This window comes from Indicator indicator, chromosome 1 (genome assembly GCF_027791375.1).
Source record: "Indicator indicator isolate 239-I01 chromosome 1, UM_Iind_1.1, whole genome shotgun sequence".
Classification (NCBI taxonomy): Eukaryota; Metazoa; Chordata; class Aves; order Piciformes; family Indicatoridae; genus Indicator; species Indicator indicator.
In genome coordinates, this window is record NC_072010.1 from 72474549 (window position 1) to 72496201 (window position 21653).

Sequence of the window (21653 nt, forward strand, 5' to 3'; positions counted from 1 at the left end):
CCAGGAATACACCATTGATGTTTTTTTCCGACAAAGCTGGAAAGATGAAAGGCTGCGATTCAAAGGACCTATGCAACGCCTCCCTCTTAACAACCTTCTTGCCAGCAAGATTTGGACCCCAGACACTTTTTTCCACAATGGCAAGAAGTCTATTGCTCACAACATGACAACCCCAAACAAACTTCTGCGCCTGGAGGATGATGGCACTCTGCTGTACACCATGAGGTAATAACCAGGGTCGATTTCTTCTGATGTTGATTCCCATCTACCTCTGCAAATACTTACAGGGGCTGTCAATTCCCCCACTCCTAGTAAAGCTAGACAACCAGTCTTGCACACATATTTATGTGAATATCAAGAAAAATGGAAAACAAAATCACTGCCTACAAGTACCAATTAATTTGTAGCTTCTAAATACTGCTTGTGCTTAAACATTTCCTTTGATTAAATGGAAGGCATATTCTCAACAGATTTGATGATTCAGTCTAGCTTTTTTTATGAATATCTATTCTCTCTTACTGTTTGTATTTGCAGCTGCAGTGTTGCTTGCAGGAGAACAGTCTCCAAGGCCAGAAACTGAAACCTTGTTCTGGGGCAGTACATCTCAAACCCTTGGCTCTTTTATTATTACTTTTTCAATCCCACTAATAGTTCTAAAAGGCAAATCATGATGAGGATAAGTGAAATAAGATAGCAGCATGGTGAAGCTGCTTTAGCGACTACTTTCCTGCAAACAAAGATACCACATTATATTAGCGGAGAAGCAAATCAGTGTCTCAAGCTTTATCATTGCATAACCTAGATATAAGATACAATATCTGTGATGTTAGAGGATTGTCTGAAATTCTTCTCAGGCCAAATTCCACATCAGTGTATAGCAATTTGCTCATTAAAAGTAATTAGCTTGTAGTAATTAAGACTGCCCTCTATCTTCAACAGAGTTTTCTCCAAGAGTGTAGTCATACTAAAAAAGAAATGAAAAGAGATGAAAGGAAAAACCTAACAAGCAACAAAGGGTTAGTCTGAGCTTTCCACATACGAGCCCAGAGCCTGAGACCCAAGAAAAAGTGCTCAGGAGCTTGAATTTCAGTGCTGAGATGCCCAGGTTTTCAGCAGGCAGCCCCCAACAAAGGGAGGCTGCAGAGTGCCACACACTGGCAGGAGGAACCCTGAGCTTGCTCTCAGGGCGCAGTGACTAAGACTTGTTTGGGCTCAGGAGGGTTACAGTTTCGTATGCAGGCTCCTGGAGCTACCCACATTTTATTTCAGATGGGGTGACCTGCTTTATTTATTTATTTAGGCCCTAGCTTTAAATATTTTCTGAAGAGATTTAAGAGAAGTAAGGTACCTAAGTTCCTACAGCTTCAGACCATCACAGCTGTGATGTACTAGCACTACAAAGACTTGGACGTGATATTAGTTATGTTTAAAAGGAGAGAAAAAAAACCCAGCTGATTTCCTCCTCTGCTACATGTATTGCTGTTCTTACTAGCCCCAAGTTAGTGATCTCTTCAATAATAAACTGAAACAATGTGAGGATACACATACACACTTAAATGAATGAAAGTCAGAGTAAATATCAGAGAAACTTATTTTCACAGAAGCATTTGTAATGCCAGCTTAAAACCAGTCTCAGTGCTGCAGGTACTACACCACTACCACTCCAGAGACTGTGCAGACACAGTTCTCTATTGTCTGTGTAAATTACTGGTGTAAGTAAAGTCCAGATCAGGCTCAGTACCTATTCATAAGGCAATGAACTGAGCCACCTGAGGTAGCAGAAAGAGACTTGAGTAAGCAAGATCTAGACTGAATCTGAGTTACTCTATGCAGGTGCCTTTGCTGTGACCGTGGCAGAGTAATGTCGCATGAGATGCCACAAGCAATAGGTATATTGAGGAAAACACAATGCCCTGAGAAGCATATGCAGCTGGAGAAAAATGTGGGTTTGACACAGACTTTCTCATCATCCCACTCAGTTCCTTTTCCCCTGGTTTTCACAGGCAGAAAGCTCTTTTGGGTTTGATATTTTTTGTAGGCTAACCTAAAAAACATGCAACATAACTTTTTTTTTTTTTTTTTGGTAGAGTATTGTGTGTGGGTGTGCATGTGTGTAGAAATAAATTCCCACTAACCATGGTGTATGTGATAAGAAATGGAGCGCAAAGCTTTTTAAATAGCTTGCCTTCCACTATTGCAAATAATAACTTTAAAAATAAGTGTCTATCCTATTCTGTTTAGGCACGAGTCAGGAGACTGCTTTTGTAACATGTATACCAGACTTTATGGATAGGATGTTTTTGTGTTGGGCATTTCAACAGCGTGAGTGATTCTCTGGCTCAAGGTGGCTTGAGGATCACATTCCAACCTGCACAAGGGTGGCCGTGACATGCAGCTAGCACCTTCAGCTGTCTTTGCATGTCCTGACAAAGGTAACAGCTAAGTGGTGCAACCTAGGATGGCTTTCAGTGATAAAATAGGCAGCACTGGGCTTTGTGAGGGGAGAGCTGCTTGTCTCAGAGGTGATGCAGTAGTTGAAGCTACTGCACGTTAGCTGGGGCTTGGACCTCATCTCCTGTAGCTCCCGTCAGGCTTACTCATTTCTCAAGATATGTGGATATAACCCTCTGTTAGCTCTGCATTCCCCTCGTTTCCAAGGAGGAATTGTGAGCTTCCCAGACTGTACGTAGGAGTAATCCGTGTGGGGAGGATTGGACCCTCTGTCATTGACGGAGATGCTTGAATTGCTTTTGCAACCTCGCATCTGGCTGCCTAAAATGAAGAGGAGGGAAGCAGACGAGCCGATGCTGACCTTCCATCTTATTTGACTTCCAAATCTACCAAGCATGATCAGCTGAGCAAACTTCCAGCTTTAGCACTTGTCAGTACATACATTTTCATGATACATGTGTTTACACATAAAGAAAAATGTGTCCTCTGCATATTGCATTTGGTGATATGTTGTCTAGGTCGGAAGCTGATAGGATATATGTTGCTAGGGAAATGTGATAAATGGGCTTCTCTATACATGTAGTATTTAAACCCTTCTGCATGAATACAGGAACACAACATGCTCTTTAGACAGATTTCATAGGCAGCAGCGTACTCTGCAGGGAATGATTTAGTACTTCTGGTTGTCTTTCATTTGGTAGGCCCTATTTGTTTTATTTTGCTGGTGTGGTTTACAAATGATATGCCGTGGAATTGAGTGTTGCAAAATCTGTTTCTGCCCCTAGAGGGGAGTATTGCCCACATCTCCATTTGTAAATGATCTCTCTCTCTCTCTCTCTCTCTCCCCCCTGCCCTTTTTATTTTCTTTTTGAGTAAGACCACTGTGATAAAAAGCACTAGAGAATATGCTTCGTATTTCACTAATCAGACAATATAGACAATATAGACTATAGACAATAGCTTTGTAAATGGAGGCAAAAATTCAGTTCTTTCAGTTAAAAAATTTATAAGTTATTTATCTTAGCTGAGAAATAAATATTGTAAAATGCATAAAATTTCTTCATTTCATGAAACTAATCTGAAAATTGGTGACAGTAATTTAATCAACCTTTTCAGGCTAAAAAGAGAATCAGCATATCTCACTGAGCTGCATTTTTTTCACTCAGTGGGAACTGGCTATAAAGGCAGAAGCTCTGACGAATTTTACTGTAGAGTGCCAGGAAAAAAGCTGCGAAGAAGCAAGAAACTGTGTGAAGTAAAGCATGCTCGCTAGAGCTAAGCTTTTGGACCATAAATTAACTTTTTGCCAGCAGCTCATAAGCATTTTTTAATATCATCTTCTATTTCTGTGATCAGCTTGTAGACATTGAAAAATCTTTGTCACCACAAGGGCTAGGCTCCTTAGAAACCCCCTTCTTCCTGTCCTTTTGAAAGGACTCCAGACCCCTTTTGCTGGCACTAGGACATGGTGCAGTAATTAGGGATTTTAAATATGACTTCATCATGTATCTGAAGAGTTTACAAACAGATTTTTCCCATTTTGTGGTGACTGAAGTTTGCCAGAGATCCTGAGAGTTTTTTCAGTTTAATCTGTCCCATGAATTTGCAAACGCATAATTTATCAGTTGCAGACTGAAGAGGTTTGTCAGTAAGGTGTTGAGAAACTCCACCATTTATAGTATAGCCCTGAAAGAGTTGTCATTACTGCTCCTGATAGTTAAAATTCAGTGATGTGTAGGGTGGCTGTCCACTTGATGGCAGCATAGCCACGCTCCGCTATAGCCAACACACAGGCTTAGCTAGGCTGAAAATACAATTTCTTACATTAGTGCTGAGTGTTAAAATTGTACGTGCAAGCGTACACACGTCCGGGATGCATGTTAGCACAAAGTCTGCTCTTCCGTGAAGCACTTGATTAGCAAGCTAACCATTTTATGCTGTAGAGCTATCGATTATAAAACCAGTTGGCTGGAAGATGTGGTGCTGCTTGGAAGACTTCAATTGGGAAAGCCAGGTTTTGTTTGCTTGGGGATTTGTTAAGGGAAAATTACTCTGTGAAAAATACGTGGGTTCTCAAGTGCTGACTTTGCCAGAAGGCAGCCTTTCCCAGGTGCAGATTCGCTTGCATGGCCCTGAGCGAGGAATGGCCAGCAAATCTATGCTTTTAAATGTTTTAAATGCCAGCTGTCTAGATGGGAACATTGCTGTTCAATTTGAATATGTTGTTCTTACTTCAAATGGAAGATTTCATTTATGCATCCATTTATATTTACGGAAAGGGATCTGCCAATGTTTTGGGGTATTGTATAAATATTACCAAACAAATTAGGAGCTATCAAGCCATACAAATATTCATTTCCTTTTCACGTACTAGACTTGCTGCTTTTTTTCTTTCATATTCAAACTTCAAACTGTCAGAAGCAGGAATAAAAAAAATAATTTGTTCACATGGGCTGAGTCTTGCAGAGTGATGAAAAACTGCTGTGGTGACAAGGACTCTCAGCTGCTTTTCTTCGATTCAGATTTTGACAGAGCGAGAGAAAATAGGGATATGTGAAGTTAAGGGTCCTTCCCTGAGGACAGCAGCAGAATTCTTGTTTTAGCACCAAGCCTATCGGTTCTTGTCTCTCTCCTTTGATTGCACATTGCCCTACTTCTCAAAAGCTGTCCTTCAAGGAACTGGGGTTTGTTGGTTTGAAAAATCCATGTCTGGAGATACCCACAGGGAGAGAAAGGCATCAGAGGAGACTGGTATAATACATTCAAAATGGGCAATTATGACCTGCCCAAATATAGTCCCTATGTAGAGTATCTGACAATAGCCTGTTCTGCTGGTACTAAAAGTGGGCAGAGCCCCGCACAGATTTCCATCACAAAGAAGAGAACTCGCGCAGCAGGCACAGAATTGATTAAAAGACAAAACCTAGACCTGAACCAACCTGTCCTTGGAAGAGGGAGGTGCTTGCCTGGACTATGAGGGGTCACAAAAGGTCCAGCTTTAGTTCTGAGTCTGCACCAGGCACAGGGGCAAATCCAGCTTTCCCTTGGGGGTTAGTTGGTACAATTTCTGACAGATTCCCTTGTGCTCCCCCTGCTATATAAGGATGAACTAAGAGGGATGACCCGATGTCTTGGGTGTGCATGGAGGGGATGGAGTGACTGAACAGAAACCAGAGTGAAGCAGTACCCTGATGGCTAACCCATGAAGCACCCCCAGGAAAACACCACTGCATTGGTGACTGTCTTTTCCATACCTGCAGTAGGATCTCAGCATCTGCATCTGGAGAATTCAGAAGTACCTGGTAGATTCTGAAGAATTGTTATGGATATGCTATCTCTATTCATTACTATAGGAGGATAGCATTACAGTGAACTCTCTAGTCATTTCACTTACACTGAAATTAAAATCCTTGTCTGCCTAATCGGAAATGCTGTCTCCTGAAGTACCTTCATGTTTGGGTTAGGAACTGGCTGGAGGGCCGAGCCCAGAGAGTGGTGGTGAATGGTGCCACATCCAGCTGGCAGCCTGTCACTAGTGGTGTCCCCCAGGGATCAGTGCTGGGCCCCATCCTGTTCAATATCTTTATTGATGATCTGGATGAGGGGATTGAGTCCATCATCAGTAAATATGCAGATGACACCAAGCTGGGAGCAGGTGCTGATCTGTTAGAAGGTAGAAGGGCTCTGCAGAGGGACCTTGACAGGCTGGACAGATGGGCAGAGTCCAACAGGATGGCATTCAACAAGTCCAAGTGCCGGGTGCTGCACTTTGGCCACAACAACCCCATGCAGAGCTACAGGCTGGGGTCAGAGTGGCTGGAGAGCAGCCAGGTGGAAAGGGACCTGGGGGTACTGGTTGACAGGCGCCTGAACATGAGCCAGCAGTGTGCCCAGGTGGCCAAGAGAGCCAATGGCATCCTGGCCTGCATCAGGAATAGTGTGGCCAGCAGGAGCAGGGAGGTCATTGTACCCCTGTACACAGCACTGGTTAGGCCACATCTTGAGTACTGTGTCCAGTTCTGGGCCCCTCAGTTTAGGAAAGATGTTGAATTGCTGGAGCATGTCCAGAGAAGGGCAACGAGGCTGGTGAGAGGCCTTGAGCACAAGCCCTATGAGGAGAGGCTGAGGGAGCTGGGACTGTTTAGCCTGGAGAAGAGGAGAATCAGGGGTGACCTCATTGCTGTCTACAACTACCTGAAGGGAGGTTGTAGCCAGGAGGGGTTTGGTGTCTTCTCCCAGGCAACCAGCACCAGAACAAGAGGACACAGTCTCAAGCTGTGCCAGGGGAGGTTTAGGCTGGAGGTGAGGAGAAAGTTCTTCACAGAGAGAGTGGTTGGCCATTGGAATGTGCTGCCCAGGGAGGTGGTGGAGTCCCCATCCCTGGAGGTGTTCAAGAGGGGATTGGACGTGGCACTTGGTGCCATGGTTTAGATAGTCATGAGGTGTAGGGTGACAGGTTGGACTCGATGATCCTTGAGGTCTCTTCCAGCCTTCTTGATTCTATGATTCTATGATTTTCCTCTCCATGCAACCTAAAGCCCAAGATTTTGCAAGCACAGCACATGTGAACACATTTAAACTAAGTTCAGTCCTCCAAATTTGTCTAGATGCATATAGGAGGGAAAGTAGTGCACCTTTGGAAGAGCTTAAGAAACCCCAATAAATTCCATTCTTTCCTTTGCTTGTTTAGATGAAAAGTTTGTAGAATGTTGGTGAGGAAAGGGGTGTCTAGCGAGGGATGTCAGAGGCCACCTAGCTGCTGATGGGCATCGGTTACCTGTGGCTAAGTCAGGAGTAGAGGATTGGGAAGACGTATTTGAAGGCTTAGGTGAGATAGGATTTTGCAAGAAATGAGGGTAGAAGAGTTTTAGGGAGGAGTGTACTTGGTGATGGTCACTCAGGAATACCTAGAAGGTACTGCAGGTGGGGTGTAGGTATACCTGAAGTAGTCAGAAAGTAAAAGCATGTGTGTGAGGAGGGCTTACGGAAGCTGGAGAGTGGCTCCAAGCTACTTCAGAAAAGACAGGGAGGGCCTGGTCTAAGATGATTCAGAAACATCAGATGAGATGAACATATTATGGTGGAGTGAGAAATTAAACCTTGAATCGTGTTATACCACAGTTTCCCTGTAGGAAACCCTGGGGGCTAGACAAGATAACCTTTAAATGTCCCTTCCAGCCTAAACCAGTCTAGGAATCTATGAAATTCTTGGTAATTTGCCTTTCTCCAAAGGCTTCATCACATCAAATCAAAATACCAGTATATTTAGCTCAGTAGCTATATATAGGGCACGGGTAGGGATAATCTTCATTGTCCCATTCCATTCCTGTCTGCTTGAGTTCTTCAGCCTTTTCATAGGAAAGTGGCGTGGCGTGATAATGCAGATGGAAAGAATGCACATGGCTTGTCATTTAACAAGTAGTCCACTGGCTGTGCCTGTTTCTGGTCTTCTGTCTATTCTGTTCTGTAGAAGTCTTAAGACATTGCCTTTAGACATGTCAGTTACTTCCTGAGAGATCTTACTATGTTAGCATATCTTATATTGATATTCAGCTTGACTTACTCCATTTCATACTGTTAAATAAAATTTTCTGAAACCACATACACAGAGTTATAGCTTACAGTCATGTTTGTATCATTCAAAAAAAAATTCCAAACTGTTATTTCTATCTGGTTGCCCTAAATCATGAAGCAAGTAATTTCTACCAGGCTCAATCTAAAATCCCAAGGTTATGTCCATTTTATGCACTATATCCAGTATACAAACCTAGGAAGAATTTCTGCCAGCAAAGCTGGTTTCCCTTTACATAATCTTATCAGAATTTGGGCCAGGAAACTTTGGGACCAGAAGGGATGATGAAAGCCTGGATTATTTTAATGTCTCAGTCATGCTTCCTAAGGTTGCCTCATTGTTCTACTTTAGTGACTAATGCACTAATGTGTACTCTTTCTGTAAACACAAAACCAAACTGTTTTGACTTGGAAATTCAGATAAAATGAAAGAAAATTAGCAAGACCTCCTTAGTCAAAATAGTAAATACCTAATATGTTTTTGCTGTGCATCAGTTACACAATTTCAGCGTCAGTTAAACAACTGTCTCCAGGTTTGCTCATTCCAGTGGTAGAACATGTATCTCACTCATTCTGCCTGCTTTTGCTTTTCTGTCTCTTCTGAATGTGTCACCAAGCTGACCAGTGTGTAGGTGCAGCTGCATCATCGCTGTTTGCATGGAAGGGCACAGGACTGCGTGTCCTGGGGGAAATGCTCCTCACTGAGAGGGAGCTCCCATCCAGCTGTGTAACTCCATCTTCATCCTGGGGAAATCTCAGTGGAAAGAAGGAACCAAGTATATCGTTGAACATACTTTAGCATGGGGATAGTCAAATGTCACTAGATTTGGTCCTTCCTTATCTCAGGTTGCATTATGGCAAGCAAATGTTCATGCCGTAGCAGATGCTAGTGCTGGGGATGTTATAAATAATAAGTGGTAAACTGGGGCCTGTTTAATGACTGTTGAGAGTGTGAAAGAACTGAGGGAACAGAATACTCTTTCTTTGCAACCACAGGCATCCACAGCCTGCCCCTTTGCCTGGCACTTCACAGCAATATTAATCAGTAGTGTGTGGCACTTCAGAAGCAAGACAAAAAAGCCTAGATAATAATGTCCTGGTTGGGTGACTGAACACGCTCCTCCGTGTACCAAGCGGGATACATACAAATAGGTGTGTGCATGTGTGGTCAAATCACTTGGTGCATCCCATGCATACACATTTCACACACAGGCATGGAGGAGCATTGGAGTTACAAAAAAATAGGAGATTTCAATGAGATGTGACCTGAGAGGTGGACATAGAAATGTGAGGTGAATAAGAAGAGGCTAGTGTTAAATGCAAGTGGCTGAAAAGAAATTGTGTTGAGATGTTTCGGAGCTCTAGTTCATTTGTCTGAACTGCGTAAAATAGCCAAGGGTTTTAGCTCTGTTTTTAGGGCTGCCAGATCATAACCCCTCCTACTGCCCCTCCCATGTCTTTGCATCGGAGTCTAGATGCGAGAGGCCAAATAGGCTGGTACTGCCCATCCAGTCCTTATTACTTTCTAGTTCCAGCTCATTTTTCTCTCTAGAAAACACTGCATGCAATTTCGTGCCTGTCCATACAAATATAAATATGTGTGAAATGAAAGGAACAGGATGGCTATGCAGCCATATAACCATCATCCAAGGGGAAATCTGTCCAATACTGGCAGCAGAAGTGGAGGAAGAAAGCCCCTTTGGCCATCTAGAAAACCTGCAGTGATCAGATTGTCTAGCTTATGGTATCAAAAACTGGAGATGTGCTGTGTCCACGACAGTCCTTAGCCTCCACTACCTAGGGTGCCTGCAGGAGCTTCCTTCTCCCTTGTGTACTTGAGGTTTCTCCTATTGAAAACAAGGACTGGATGACTACCTGTGTGGTCAGGTAGCACTAGACATTGCTGTCACCAGCTAGTTCTGCCAGTAGCTGGGACTGGCCTTACTCGAGAGCCAAAGAGAAGCTCGTAGTTTAGTCTTAAACAGGACTTTGAGTACAAAGGGCCATGCTGATGAGGAGGTTGTAGGCAAAACATGTAGAATGCGCAGAATAGGGGAAATATGTGACATGATGTAATTAAATGGAGACTGGTTGAGGTGTTGTCTCTCATTTTACCTGCATTAACATCTTCATCAGCATCTCAGTGTTACTAGTATTAGTTATATTTTTGTTTGTTAACTGAAGAATTCGATAAAAATAGAAGCTACTGCAGAAGAGATTTGAAGTCCCTCCTCATGGGATGTCAAGGAGAATTCATCACAGAGACCAGAGAAAGCTTGGAGAGTTTAAGTGAAACTGTTAAGTAGATGGGTGTGATATTATGCTGTAGCATTCAGTGCTGCATAGCCATGTTGGTCTAAGGTGTCTTTAGGAAAGTAAGGTTTGTCGACAGAAAACCTAAAGGAGTTGACTGTCAGGCTTGGGGTTTTTTATTAAACTAGTTAACCTGATAAAAACCAGAGTTTCTTCCATTGAGATTTACCTTATTTATGGACTCCTTGCATGGCAAGGATGGATAAGTGTAAATCCAGTGCTCCATCCATTGTTTATATCCATATTAAAGAAATACCATAGAATTAAAGGTATTACTCCCGTTATAAACATTTACCAGGAGCTAGAAGTGCAATTCTTTCTCTGACCCCCCCCAAATCCCTATCAAAGATCAGATCATTTAACTGTCCTGTTGGTTATGTCATTGCCTTTCTCCATTCTTCCTGTATCTAGAGGCTGAACAACCCCCCCCTGCCTAGGAGTGTGCTCTGGTTATGCCAAAGTACTCCACATGCAAGGAGGTCATTCTTATAGTGGCACAGCTTTTGAGATCAATCCTGTCCACCTCAGATCATTTCAGGATAACCTCATCTTCAGTACAGTTAATCTAGGTAATTAAAGTCTTGTTTAATCTAGGTAATTAAAGTCTTGTTTTCTCACTTCAGTATAAGCTACACTAAGGATTCGGTTTGCTTAAAATGCAAGATTTGCTGTCAAGTACACCATGCATCTGAATTATGCATTCACAGCTCATGAAAACTTCAGTACTGGAGATCCTTAGTCTTCTGAGGTCCTTTCCTTGTGGCATTTTAAAAACACATTTTGGTGTCACATAAAGATAATGCATCTCGGCATCATAATAAAGTTGGGAAATGGTAGTAATCTTGGCCGAGTGGTTATGAAGGAAAAATAGGGTATGACAAATTTCTGCACACAACCTCACTTCAGCTCCTAGCTTTAATTTCTGTTCTGTGTTCACTTTGTATGGTGAATTCCAAGGAAATGAGGGTACAACCAGTGTTAAAAATAAGCATCAGTAAACTGCCTTCACACCCCAGATAAACATGCAGAACAAGGCCCTGAGTCCATATTTTAACCTCTTATCCAACACGCTGACGAAATTCATGAGCAAGGCAGCATCTGAGTATCTGAGAACAAATTCTTCTCTGCTCATGTGGTAGTTTAGGCTGGGTGCCTTTAAACCATGACAGCCCCTGAGCCAGGTGGCAGTCACCCAGCCAGGGATGGATTTCAGGGTATGACTTACCATAGATACCCTGACTGAGTGTGTATCTACATTGTAACACTTCTATGCCAAGCTAGGTAGCCTCCTATCGCCACCATCAACAATTTATTAGAGCTGTATGGGAGGTGTGTGTATATATGTGTATGTCTGTGTGTGTATATGTGCTCATACAAGCACACATTACATTTCCTTAAGAAATCGACATTAATTCCCTGGGCTAGGCTACACATTTGCTATGTTGGGGCCTGAAACAAATCTTCCTTTAAAATCTTTTGAAAGAAATAATAGTTTGGTTATACAAGTGTTCTCAAGACATTACAGTGGGAGAACAGGTGAATAGTTGTGTTCTGGGTCAAGGCTAAATGTGTTTCCACAAACCTACTAATGTGTTCACATTTTTTTAGAAAACCCAATCTAAACCAGCAACTGTCCATAAATCTCTGGCCCACATGAGTGCATACTGAAGGTGCCACAAGGGCACAAGTTGTTGAGTTACCTTCTGAGAAGAGTTTGACCTGACCCTGAAGTTTCCATCTGTAGGGAGACAGCCAACCCCTTTGGGTGGGTTGCAGCCTATGTGAGACTGGATCCACTTAACTCTTTTTTTAGCATATTGTGGAAATGTTGAGATAAATTTGAGATGAGTTTCAAGCAAATATTTTTCCTTTTATAAAGGAAAAATGTTGACAACTTGCCTCGTGCTGGGAAAGACTCTTTGGACTTTTTGCATGCATTCTGGCTTGAGCCCTGAAGCAGATATTGGGTGCCAGCACAGGTAGGGCCAAAGCAGAGCATTAAAATATTCCCTTTAATCAGGGCAAAGGGCAGTGCACAGAAATGAACAACTAAGACAGAGCTGGTTTGGTGATTAGGGCAAACAGTCAGAAGAGCTTCCTATCTCTCTTGGTCCCAGTGCTTCAGAGCTAAGAAAACTTTCCTTGTGCCCTGTTCATCAGTAACTCTTGTTATTCAACACTTATATTGAGTTAACTTCTCCCAGAAGCCACTGGTGATTCTGCCTTTCAGCTCCCCTCTCCTAAAGCTCTCTGTTTTAATGTGCCAGCACATTAAAGCTAGGAGCTGATAACAAAAAGTTTTTATACCTGTCTCTTGGCTCCCCAGGCAGCTAACTGCCCTCACCTTCCACCTGGCAGATGCAGATAATACTTAGGAAAATGTTTTCTACGCTTCCAGGGTAGCAGAGAAAGGACAACTTTGCTCTGTCTCCCATCTTCTTTTCCCATGAACAGAAACAGATGCTGCCATGCGTTGAGAGAAATCAAAGGAACAGCAGGAAGATCCCTGCAATGCCTTCAAACAGGTTCTTGTGGGACAGGATATCTTGTGCCTCTGGGACTTCTTCCAAGGGAATTCCACCTCTCCTAGAATCACATTCACTGCAGATGTCTGGCTCCCAAACATCTGCATTTGTTTTCTTGCTACATCCTTGACTTTAAGACCTCCTTCTCCTCCTGCATCATCATACTTAATTCTTCGGTGGAAATGGTTGAAGACTTTGGAGGGAAGAAGTTTTGCTGCTTAAATTGTTGTCTTTTTCTTAGATGGATACTCACATATGTGTCTATTTTGTTGAAACATAATATCAGTGATCACTTTGTATTCTTAAAATAAAGACTATACATAATGAAGATTCGCTGAAACTTTCATGTACAATTATGGATGGTAAGGGAAATAATTTATAGACCTAACTTTTTTTTTTTTTTAGATAGTTAATGTGTGCTGTAGCATTTTGTTGGTTGATTAACATTTGGAGAGCAGTGTTAAGTATTTGGAGCTTTATGAATGAGAAATTTTGTTGTTAATAATAAATCAGCAGCTGTAACCAGGGTTTGTTACATATTTTGTGTGAATACCAGCCCCACTGGGGTCAAGGAGAGTTTTACCACTAACTGCAATAAAATCAGAGTTTCATCCTCCCATTTTAAAAGATCTTTAGCAGCCTTTTTACAATCTTGTCAAAAACTCTGAGTGAAACTAATCCCCATAGGTCTTTTATTAAGACAATCATGGTGGAGGAGGGAAGATTTTAAATGCTTTTATTGGAAGGAACTGCAGTTTTGAGCAATGCCTGTGCTGTGATAGAAAAATCCTGGTTTGGAGACTATGTAGCTCAGATAGCTGTGCTACAGTGAGCACAGAAAGCTTGTTCTGGAGTGACCATATTAAAAGGATTAGGCAAAGGCTGTTTCATATATACATGCCAAGGCCTCCTTTTTCTTTTTTCAAGAAATGCAAACTGGGAGAAATTATGTTGCAATCAGCTGTGTAAACCAGAGTATGCAAAGGCTGTGTAAGCTTTAACACAATGTTAAAAGACAAAGTGTGCAAATATCACCCCAGGTAATATTTGAAGGAGCAAGCCAGAATATTGTGTTGTGACTCCTGGAGTTAGGATGTGAATATTTTTTTGTACTCGGCAGTTAGAAGCAAATCCTTATGCACTGACCCACGCGTCCAGCACCCAGAATGTAAGAGATGGCTGCTGTGCTGCTTTTTTTTTTTTTTTGTCTTGTATTCACTGGATTAATCTAGTCTCTCTGAACCAGAAGTCAATTTAGTGACCTTTTTTTTCAGGTCCTCATACAGTAATGAACATCTATGCCGAAATTCAGGATGATGACATTTATGTGGTGTATCAGAACCCACAGTCAAGTGCGCAGTTTGTAAGAGGTACCTAGGAGAGTGTTCACTGAGCATTTGAAAATTACTTAAGTGACTCAGCTACATATTTAAGACTAGCATGTAACAAATAGGTATAGCTAGTTCATTTGTTGGAGATGGCCCGACTAAGAGTGGCACAGGAAAAGGTAAGAAGCATGCAGATACCATTGATAAGGAGCAAAAAGATCTCCACTCAAAGAATTCATGTTAATTAAAGTGAAGTCTGTACCAAACCACATGTACAAATTTACAGAGTGCATTAGGTGATAAGACACCCTCAAAGTTCATCTTGTCCAACCCCACTGCAGTGAGCTGGGACACCTCCAACTACATCAGGCTGCCTAGGGCCACATCAAGTCTGATCTTGAATGTCTCCAGCAACGGGGCTTCATCCACATCCCTGGGCAACCTGTTCCAGTATTTTATCACTCTCATTGTAAAGAACATCTTCCTTGTGTCCAACCTAAATGTACCCTGCTCCAGTTTCAAACCATTGCCCCTTGTCCTATGGCTACAAGCCCTTCTAAACAGTCCTTCCCCAGCCTTCTTGTAGGTCCCCTTAGATATTGAAATGAAGTTATAAGGTCTCCCCAGAGCTTTCTTTGGGATGAACAGCCCCAATTCTTTCAGCCTGTCTTCATGGGAGAGGTGTTCCTGCCCTCTGATTATCTTTGTGGCCCTCCTCTGGATCTGCTCCAGCAGGTCTACGTCTATCTTGTCGCAGAGCTGGACACAGTGAGGTCTCACCAGAATAGAGTGGTAGAATTACCTCTCTCAATCTGCTGGCCACTCTTCTTTAGATGCAGCGCAGGATGCCATTGGCCTTGCAGCTATTAAATTCCATTCTCCCTCCCCCGGGGTTAGACCCAGAAGACTGGACTAGGAACCATCCTTTTAAGGGATACGCCACCTTTAGCTAGATGAGGAATTAAGAGGAAGCACAGGAGTAACCCTTGCACCACTGGGGGCTTTGCAGCTTGTGAACTGGGTAGTGGCAGCCAGGTGCCCTACAGCCTTATGTGCTACCCTTTCATTTAAGACAGGCAGAAATGATTTCTGAAGGTACTTAAATTCTGCTAGGTCAGTCGCTGTGGAACTTATCTTATTTCTCTTCCACGCTGACAGCTGAGGAATGTCTACAGCCTTCCTCATTACACACAAGGGTTGTTTGCAGAGATGCACGTAGCACGAAACAATTAATGTGGCAATGCAATGAAACAGAAGGCCTTATTCATAATTCTGCATTGAATCTTCCCTTACTTCTGGATTTCACAGGTGCTGCCTTGCTCAGATGGATGTAGGGATCCCCTCCATCAATGCTTACAGATGATAAGTGTGTGTATTAAAATGTCAAGCTGCAGCCTTTGAAAGAAACAGCATACTTGCACTATTGGCAAACAAAGAGATAGGAGATGGACTGCCATAAAACACTTCAGTTTTTCTTATGGCACTTGGACCAAGGTTTCTGAATCTATCAAGGAAATTTGTGATACTTAGTACAGAAAATAGAATGATGCACTGGAAGGATGGCAGCCTTGCTTTCAAGTACCCATTAGAGTTATTTTTATGAAAAGGATGCAAGTTCTTGGCAGGATGCTACTAGAACCAGCTTGTTAAATTCATCCATGTAGCACTGTCAGTGACTGTTTTCTGGCTTTGGTGCCCAAGGGCAGTCTCCACTTGCAGACAACTCTGTATTTTAGTGATTTTAAAATTTCTTTTATGAAAATAAACTCCAAGAATAGTTTTGCCTAAGGGCAGGTATGTCAGTCGTCAGTAATTTCTATATTGTAGGCTTCCTGTCTATTCTTACCAAATGACACATTATCACTATTCTAAACTGGATTAGGTTTTTTGCTTTGTATGCTGTACTATCTTTACATTTTCTATTACTATTTGCAACTTGCCTTTTTCCCTCCCTGTTTTCCAACTCATTGTATGATCTCTAGCCAGTATAGTATTACATTTCTGTGTGTTTATTTTGCCATTTCCAGCTACTAGTAAAGCCCCAGAATTTCTGTGCATTGGCAGAGCGGAACCATTTCTCCCAATTTATTGTCCATGTAGCTGGAGTGCCCTGGCAAGGCATCATTGTTTTGTACTGAACTGGACTAGCTGAACACTGTGCCATCTGTACATGGACAATTTGTTACCATTTATGATCCCTTTGGATATAAGTTCTTTTATCAAGAACACTCACTTTTGTATGCTAATATGAAGCAGTGAGTAGCTGGGGAATGTGGCTACATGTGATAGTTGCATTCTGGTAGCAGGGTGTTGTGGATTTCTTCGCAGAGTTTTGCCCCCCATGCAACAGTTTGGTAAGAAACCAGACAGCCCTCCAGTGGAGACCTGTATCAGCCCACCTGTATCACTGGGCAGTCTGTAGGGCTTTGAAAGTCTGTGGTCTGGTGCTTCTGGAGTGGAATAGCAGCAGAAACCTAGAAAGCTTATAAGGGTATTGATAATGCAAAATGAGAATGGAATCCTCACTACTCTGAGAAAACCATCTCTATTATGCAAATATCAAAATGGCATATTCAAAACAGATTCTCATTGTGATATGTGCTTTGGCATAGCCTTAAAACCACCACAGTTTGATATATTTTATATCAATATAATTGATACTGCATTGCTCAGAAATTTACCTCAGACTTTTCTTTGTATTCGGTTTGATCTATCAATCATTCAGAACACCCAGGAGATATGTCTGCTTTTTTCTTCCCTACCCCTATGCCTACTGTATCTCAAGAATTTACATGTAGTGGCAGCTCAGTGCAAGACAGTATTGCTTTCCCCAGGCAATATGCTGGGGAAAATGACCCTGTTGTTTTTTCCCCTGGTAAGGCATCCAGGCAATTCACAGTATGTTGAACTGAAATGGACTACCCCAATACCATGGGATTTCCACAGAAAATAACTAGTGCTATATAAAATAATACATATATGTAATTGACTTTATATGTAAATGTATATATAGTTATATTATGTACTTCTATTTATAAATATTTATTCTAATGTATTTAAATGGTTACATTTATTTATAAAGTCAGTGCTTCTTTGTGTCTGTAACAGTGCTATCTATACTCAGGAGTTAGCTATCTATACTAGTTGAGTATCTACAGAAAACAGGTAAGTATAAGGCACAAGGCAGAAGCTCCAGCAGAGGAGTGCCTTCATGTACTAATAAAAAAGAATGATCTTACTGGGAAAGAATGATCTTATTGGAACAGCTTACACAAATAAAATAATTTATTGTATCTCAGAGTTACTAGGTAAGACCTACAGCGTGCACACACAGAGGTCCACCAGGCTTCTTTCACATTCAGTTTAACAGGGGGCTTGCTGTGATTTCAGTGGTGATTTTCAGGAAAAGTTTGGTTTGTCAGCACTCAGGTATTGCAGTGAGAGGCCTAAATGGAAGGTGTTGAAAAATAATATGATGTGTTTCTTTTTCTTACTCCCCCACAGACTGACTATCTCTGCTGAATGTCCCATGCAGCTTGAAGATTTCCCCATGGATGCTCATGCTTGCCCATTAAAATTTGGAAGCTGTAAGTTCTCTTCTGAAATAAGAACTGGAAAAATCCATTGTTATCTGGCTTTTCATGTTCAGCCACATCCTGTGTGACTTGTTCAACATTTCCACTCCTCCTTCCCTTTAACATTGCTCATTAGCACCCCCAGTCTGCCACTCCTGCTGCTACCCTGCTGCTCACTTTCCATGAGTGTGCTTAATCTGGCACTACTGCTTTTGAGCTCATGCTTGCATGCTCCCTGATAAACAGTGAGCTGATGGGTGAAATGTCGTATATTTCCATGTCCAGTGTAATAGCCATGGTTAGATGGAGTGATAGATGGAGATGACTTAGTTGATAACTTGGTTTTACGTTTTTAGAAGAACACAGCTCTCCTTGGGCAGATCAGATTGATGTGCTATTGTGGGGCTTATGCAAATCAGGCTGCAGTGTAATATCTACATTGCATATATTAAGGGAGATGTAGAATATTAAAGGAGGAACAATCTTTCCATTTCGCTTTGATACATCCAGCCCCATATCTTGTTACATGGTGTTGTGCACACATGTATTTGTATATATGCACATGTTGTTCTTAACTGCTTGATAAACGATGACTTTTCCCCAGTTCCAAGCCTCTAATCCACCATGCTGCTGTCTTGCCAAAAGCTTGCTTTAAAAATAACCTCAGGGAATCAGATGGTTATATTTAAATACAAAGCTCTTAATTACAATACAGATGAGGCTACTACAGTAGCTATTTTTTATTTTGGTAATCAAATCAGAGGTTCCAGGTGTAATCAGTGTGTCTAAAGACTTTTGAAAATTACTAGGCAAGGTATTTTGCTAGTCCCCGAAGCTGCCTAACCTCAGCATTTTTCGATGTTTTTGCAGTCATATCAATTTAGAGTCACTAATCATCACAAGATTAAGCTTTTGCCTTTTACTAAGAAGTAAAAACACTGTTTGCAGTAACGATTACCAAATTACCAAATTTAAGATGAAATTATTTTGCTTCCCTCTTCCAATCTACATAGACCAAATTTCATCTAAATTGCCACCACTATTTTACAAGGCCACTGCAGGTTCAAGTGTGTCCATTTGCTTCAGCAACACTGATTTACAGCAAAGTCAGTATAAATCTAATGGTCTGTACACCTTTACACTCAACTGGAAAGAATTAAGAAAAGGATGAAATGTCTTTCCTGGTATTACATATTCTTTACTGTATGATATATAAAGTTGAAGTCATACCTGTCGGTTGCTAGTGCAATCTATAGAACTGGGATATTGGGCAGTTTATGAAATCTTGGAAAATACACACTATAAAGCTAAAAGATACATATTTAAATGAAGATTCTGATGCAGCAGAGTTCTGAAGCTCAACCTGAAAGTTAAATGTATGCTTCAATGCTTAGTAGATTAGCTACAGTAAGATGCAGGTTCTAACTCTTTATATAGTAAGGCAAAAACACCCCAGCCACAATTAAACATGCAAGTGCAGGGATAACATTACTAGATAAGTTACAAACACTTAGGAGTACAGCTGTCAAGAGACCTGAAAAAACCAAACAATCTGTCTGAAAGCAATTATATATTCTACTTGAGACAAATGTCTTACATATTAATGACTGATTAGCACACAGGTAATTTTAACCTGGGGGTAAACCTGCACTGCAAAGCTGTATTTTAGGCATGTGAGGGCTGAGTACAGTTTTATGCTCCTTGCTGTGCTCAGTACACAACCCTAGAGTACACTTTATTAGCTACTACAAGTTGCCTTTAAGTTCATCCACAGTGTATAGACATGGAACCACTTGGCCTTAACTAGTCCATATTGGTAGCCTTTGTAGTGTGTAAACATATAGGAATACGCTATAGACCATCTTTCAGCCTTAGGAATATCTGTATTATCGGTCTGACAGCTCAGCAGTAATTTATTGGGATTTAATATGTAGATGTTTGCACAAGTAGCAGCCAGTAAGTCAGGGTGTATGGAATTAGCCCAGATATATTTTAGGAAAATACAATATATATTCCCTGTTTACAGCAGTACACATTGGCATTAAGTCATCTTCCAGCTTGCAGCAAGATAAAGCCTACAGGGGTATATTATGCACAAGCACATGCCCTTTTCTGCTTTATCTTTCCTCCCCCTCTTTCCCCAAAGGCTTTCTTTTTAATGGTCTTCTTCCCAAGAAGGATTTTGGAAAGCTTCAAGGAATACCATCAAAGTAAATGTTAAACACAGCTGGGAGCTGGAAGGGTGAAGAAGAAATGAGGGCTCAGTGGTCAGAGGGTGGACAGAGCAGGGCAGTGAAACAAAGCAGGTGGTGCACAGGGGGACTGGTAAGCAGAAAAGATGCCAAGAGGTGATTGGTGCCACATCAGAGGCAGGAGAGGGTTATTGTTTTTCTGGCTGCATTAGAGTTCACCACAGTTGCTATAATTCAGCAAGCAAGAGGGAAAAAGCCCTGTCATTTCCTTCAGTATTAAAGAGAAAGGATGATAATCTTGCACACAGAAATAAAGGTAAATGTGGAATTCTTATATCCTGTTTGACTGGTTTCGTACCATATTGGAACTGTGGGAGATTTTATGGTCATAGGCAGCATTATATGTAGCTACAGAATATCGTGTAGAAATAATGAAAAAAAAAAAAAGGTTGAATATGAGAAAAAGAATATAAAGTGGTATGCACATACCACCAGCCTAGATACCTGCCAGGCAGTTCAAATGCCAGCCACAGAAGTTATACTTCTTAATGCCCATGAAATGACGTGCCATGCTGACAGGAGGACGGAGGTTCAAGGAGGGCTTCTAATGAATTGAACAGAGCAGCTTTCAGTTGTACTTCTCTTAAGTAAAATGCCCCAGTGGTTAGAGATGGCAAAGTCAGGTGAGTCAGCTGCAGGAAGTACATGTATGGGGGTACTCTCCCTCCGGGTTTGCATTTCTGGTAGTGATAAAGCCACCTGTAAAAATTACGCTGCAGAAATTTCACTTAGAGATACAAGGAACTGAGGACGGTGCATGAGTGAAGGTTCTTTGGCCTCTGAAATCAGGCCCTGCTCCATTTGAACCAGGTGTAGTCAGTGGGGATGGCCATGGTAGTCTGTTCATTATCTCATGGTAGCGTGGGAAGGATGCTGTTTTCTTCCATGGCTAAGTTTAAAATGAACTTTCTATTGCAATTCTAGCATTGACATGTACTTGAAATAAACTTTCTAGTCAAAAGGATCTGATGAAAATTCCTACTGCCAGCCAGTTTTGCTAGCAGCATCTAAACCTAAGAAATTCCTCCTTACCCCAGAAGTATTTCAGGGGGTAAGGAATAAGACAGCAGGGACATTAGAGCTAGGAACTTTTAATGTTTCACTTCTTCCATTGATAGGCCTTAAGAGTACATGAAAAGTATCTATTAGTACAGTTTGCAAACACCCACGTGTCACCAGGTAGGTAAACATCATTATCTCTAGGGCAGCTGAGGAAGAGAAGTTAATTGACTTTCTGTAAGGTCACACAGTAAATCAATGTCAGAAAAAGGATTAGACTCAACTTCTTTGGTTGGAGGGACAGATGTCTAATCCACTAGACTACGAAGGCCCCTGCCCAGGCAACTGACTTAACTCCTAAATCTCATTTTACTCATGCGTTAATTATATCAGTTTTACCTAGCTCACAGGATTGCCCTGAAGATGGATTAGTTCATTGCTATTAGTGAATGTTAACCAGTGCTTTCACAGTCAAATACTGTAAGGTGGAGTCTATTTTTGGCTACTGTCTTGTGAAGTCACACTGTGGAATGGATAAATGCATGAAGATGCTGCCCACTAGTCACTTGGAGGCAAAAACCCCAACTATTTTTAAAGTAGAGTGTCTAATGAATATTCTGAAAATAATGAGATCCCTTA

At 41.6% G+C, this 21653-nt stretch overlaps 2 protein-coding genes across 2 annotated transcripts in view; one reads left to right on the plus strand and one right to left on the minus strand.

Moving 5' to 3' along the window:
* The window catches only part of GABRB3 (gamma-aminobutyric acid type A receptor subunit beta3), a 195072-nt gene that overhangs the window by 156371 nt on the left and 17048 nt on the right, over positions 1-21653 (minus strand). The window lies entirely within an intron of this gene.
* The window catches only part of GABRA5 (gamma-aminobutyric acid type A receptor subunit alpha5), a 55714-nt gene that overhangs the window by 10087 nt on the left and 23974 nt on the right, over positions 1-21653 (plus strand). Inside the window, exons 4-5 of the mRNA XM_054381752.1 lie at positions 5-225; positions 17693-17775. Of these exons, the coding sequence (XP_054237727.1) occupies positions 5-225; positions 17693-17775 (304 nt within the window). The remainder of the gene's footprint in view (positions 1-4; positions 226-17692; positions 17776-21653) is intronic.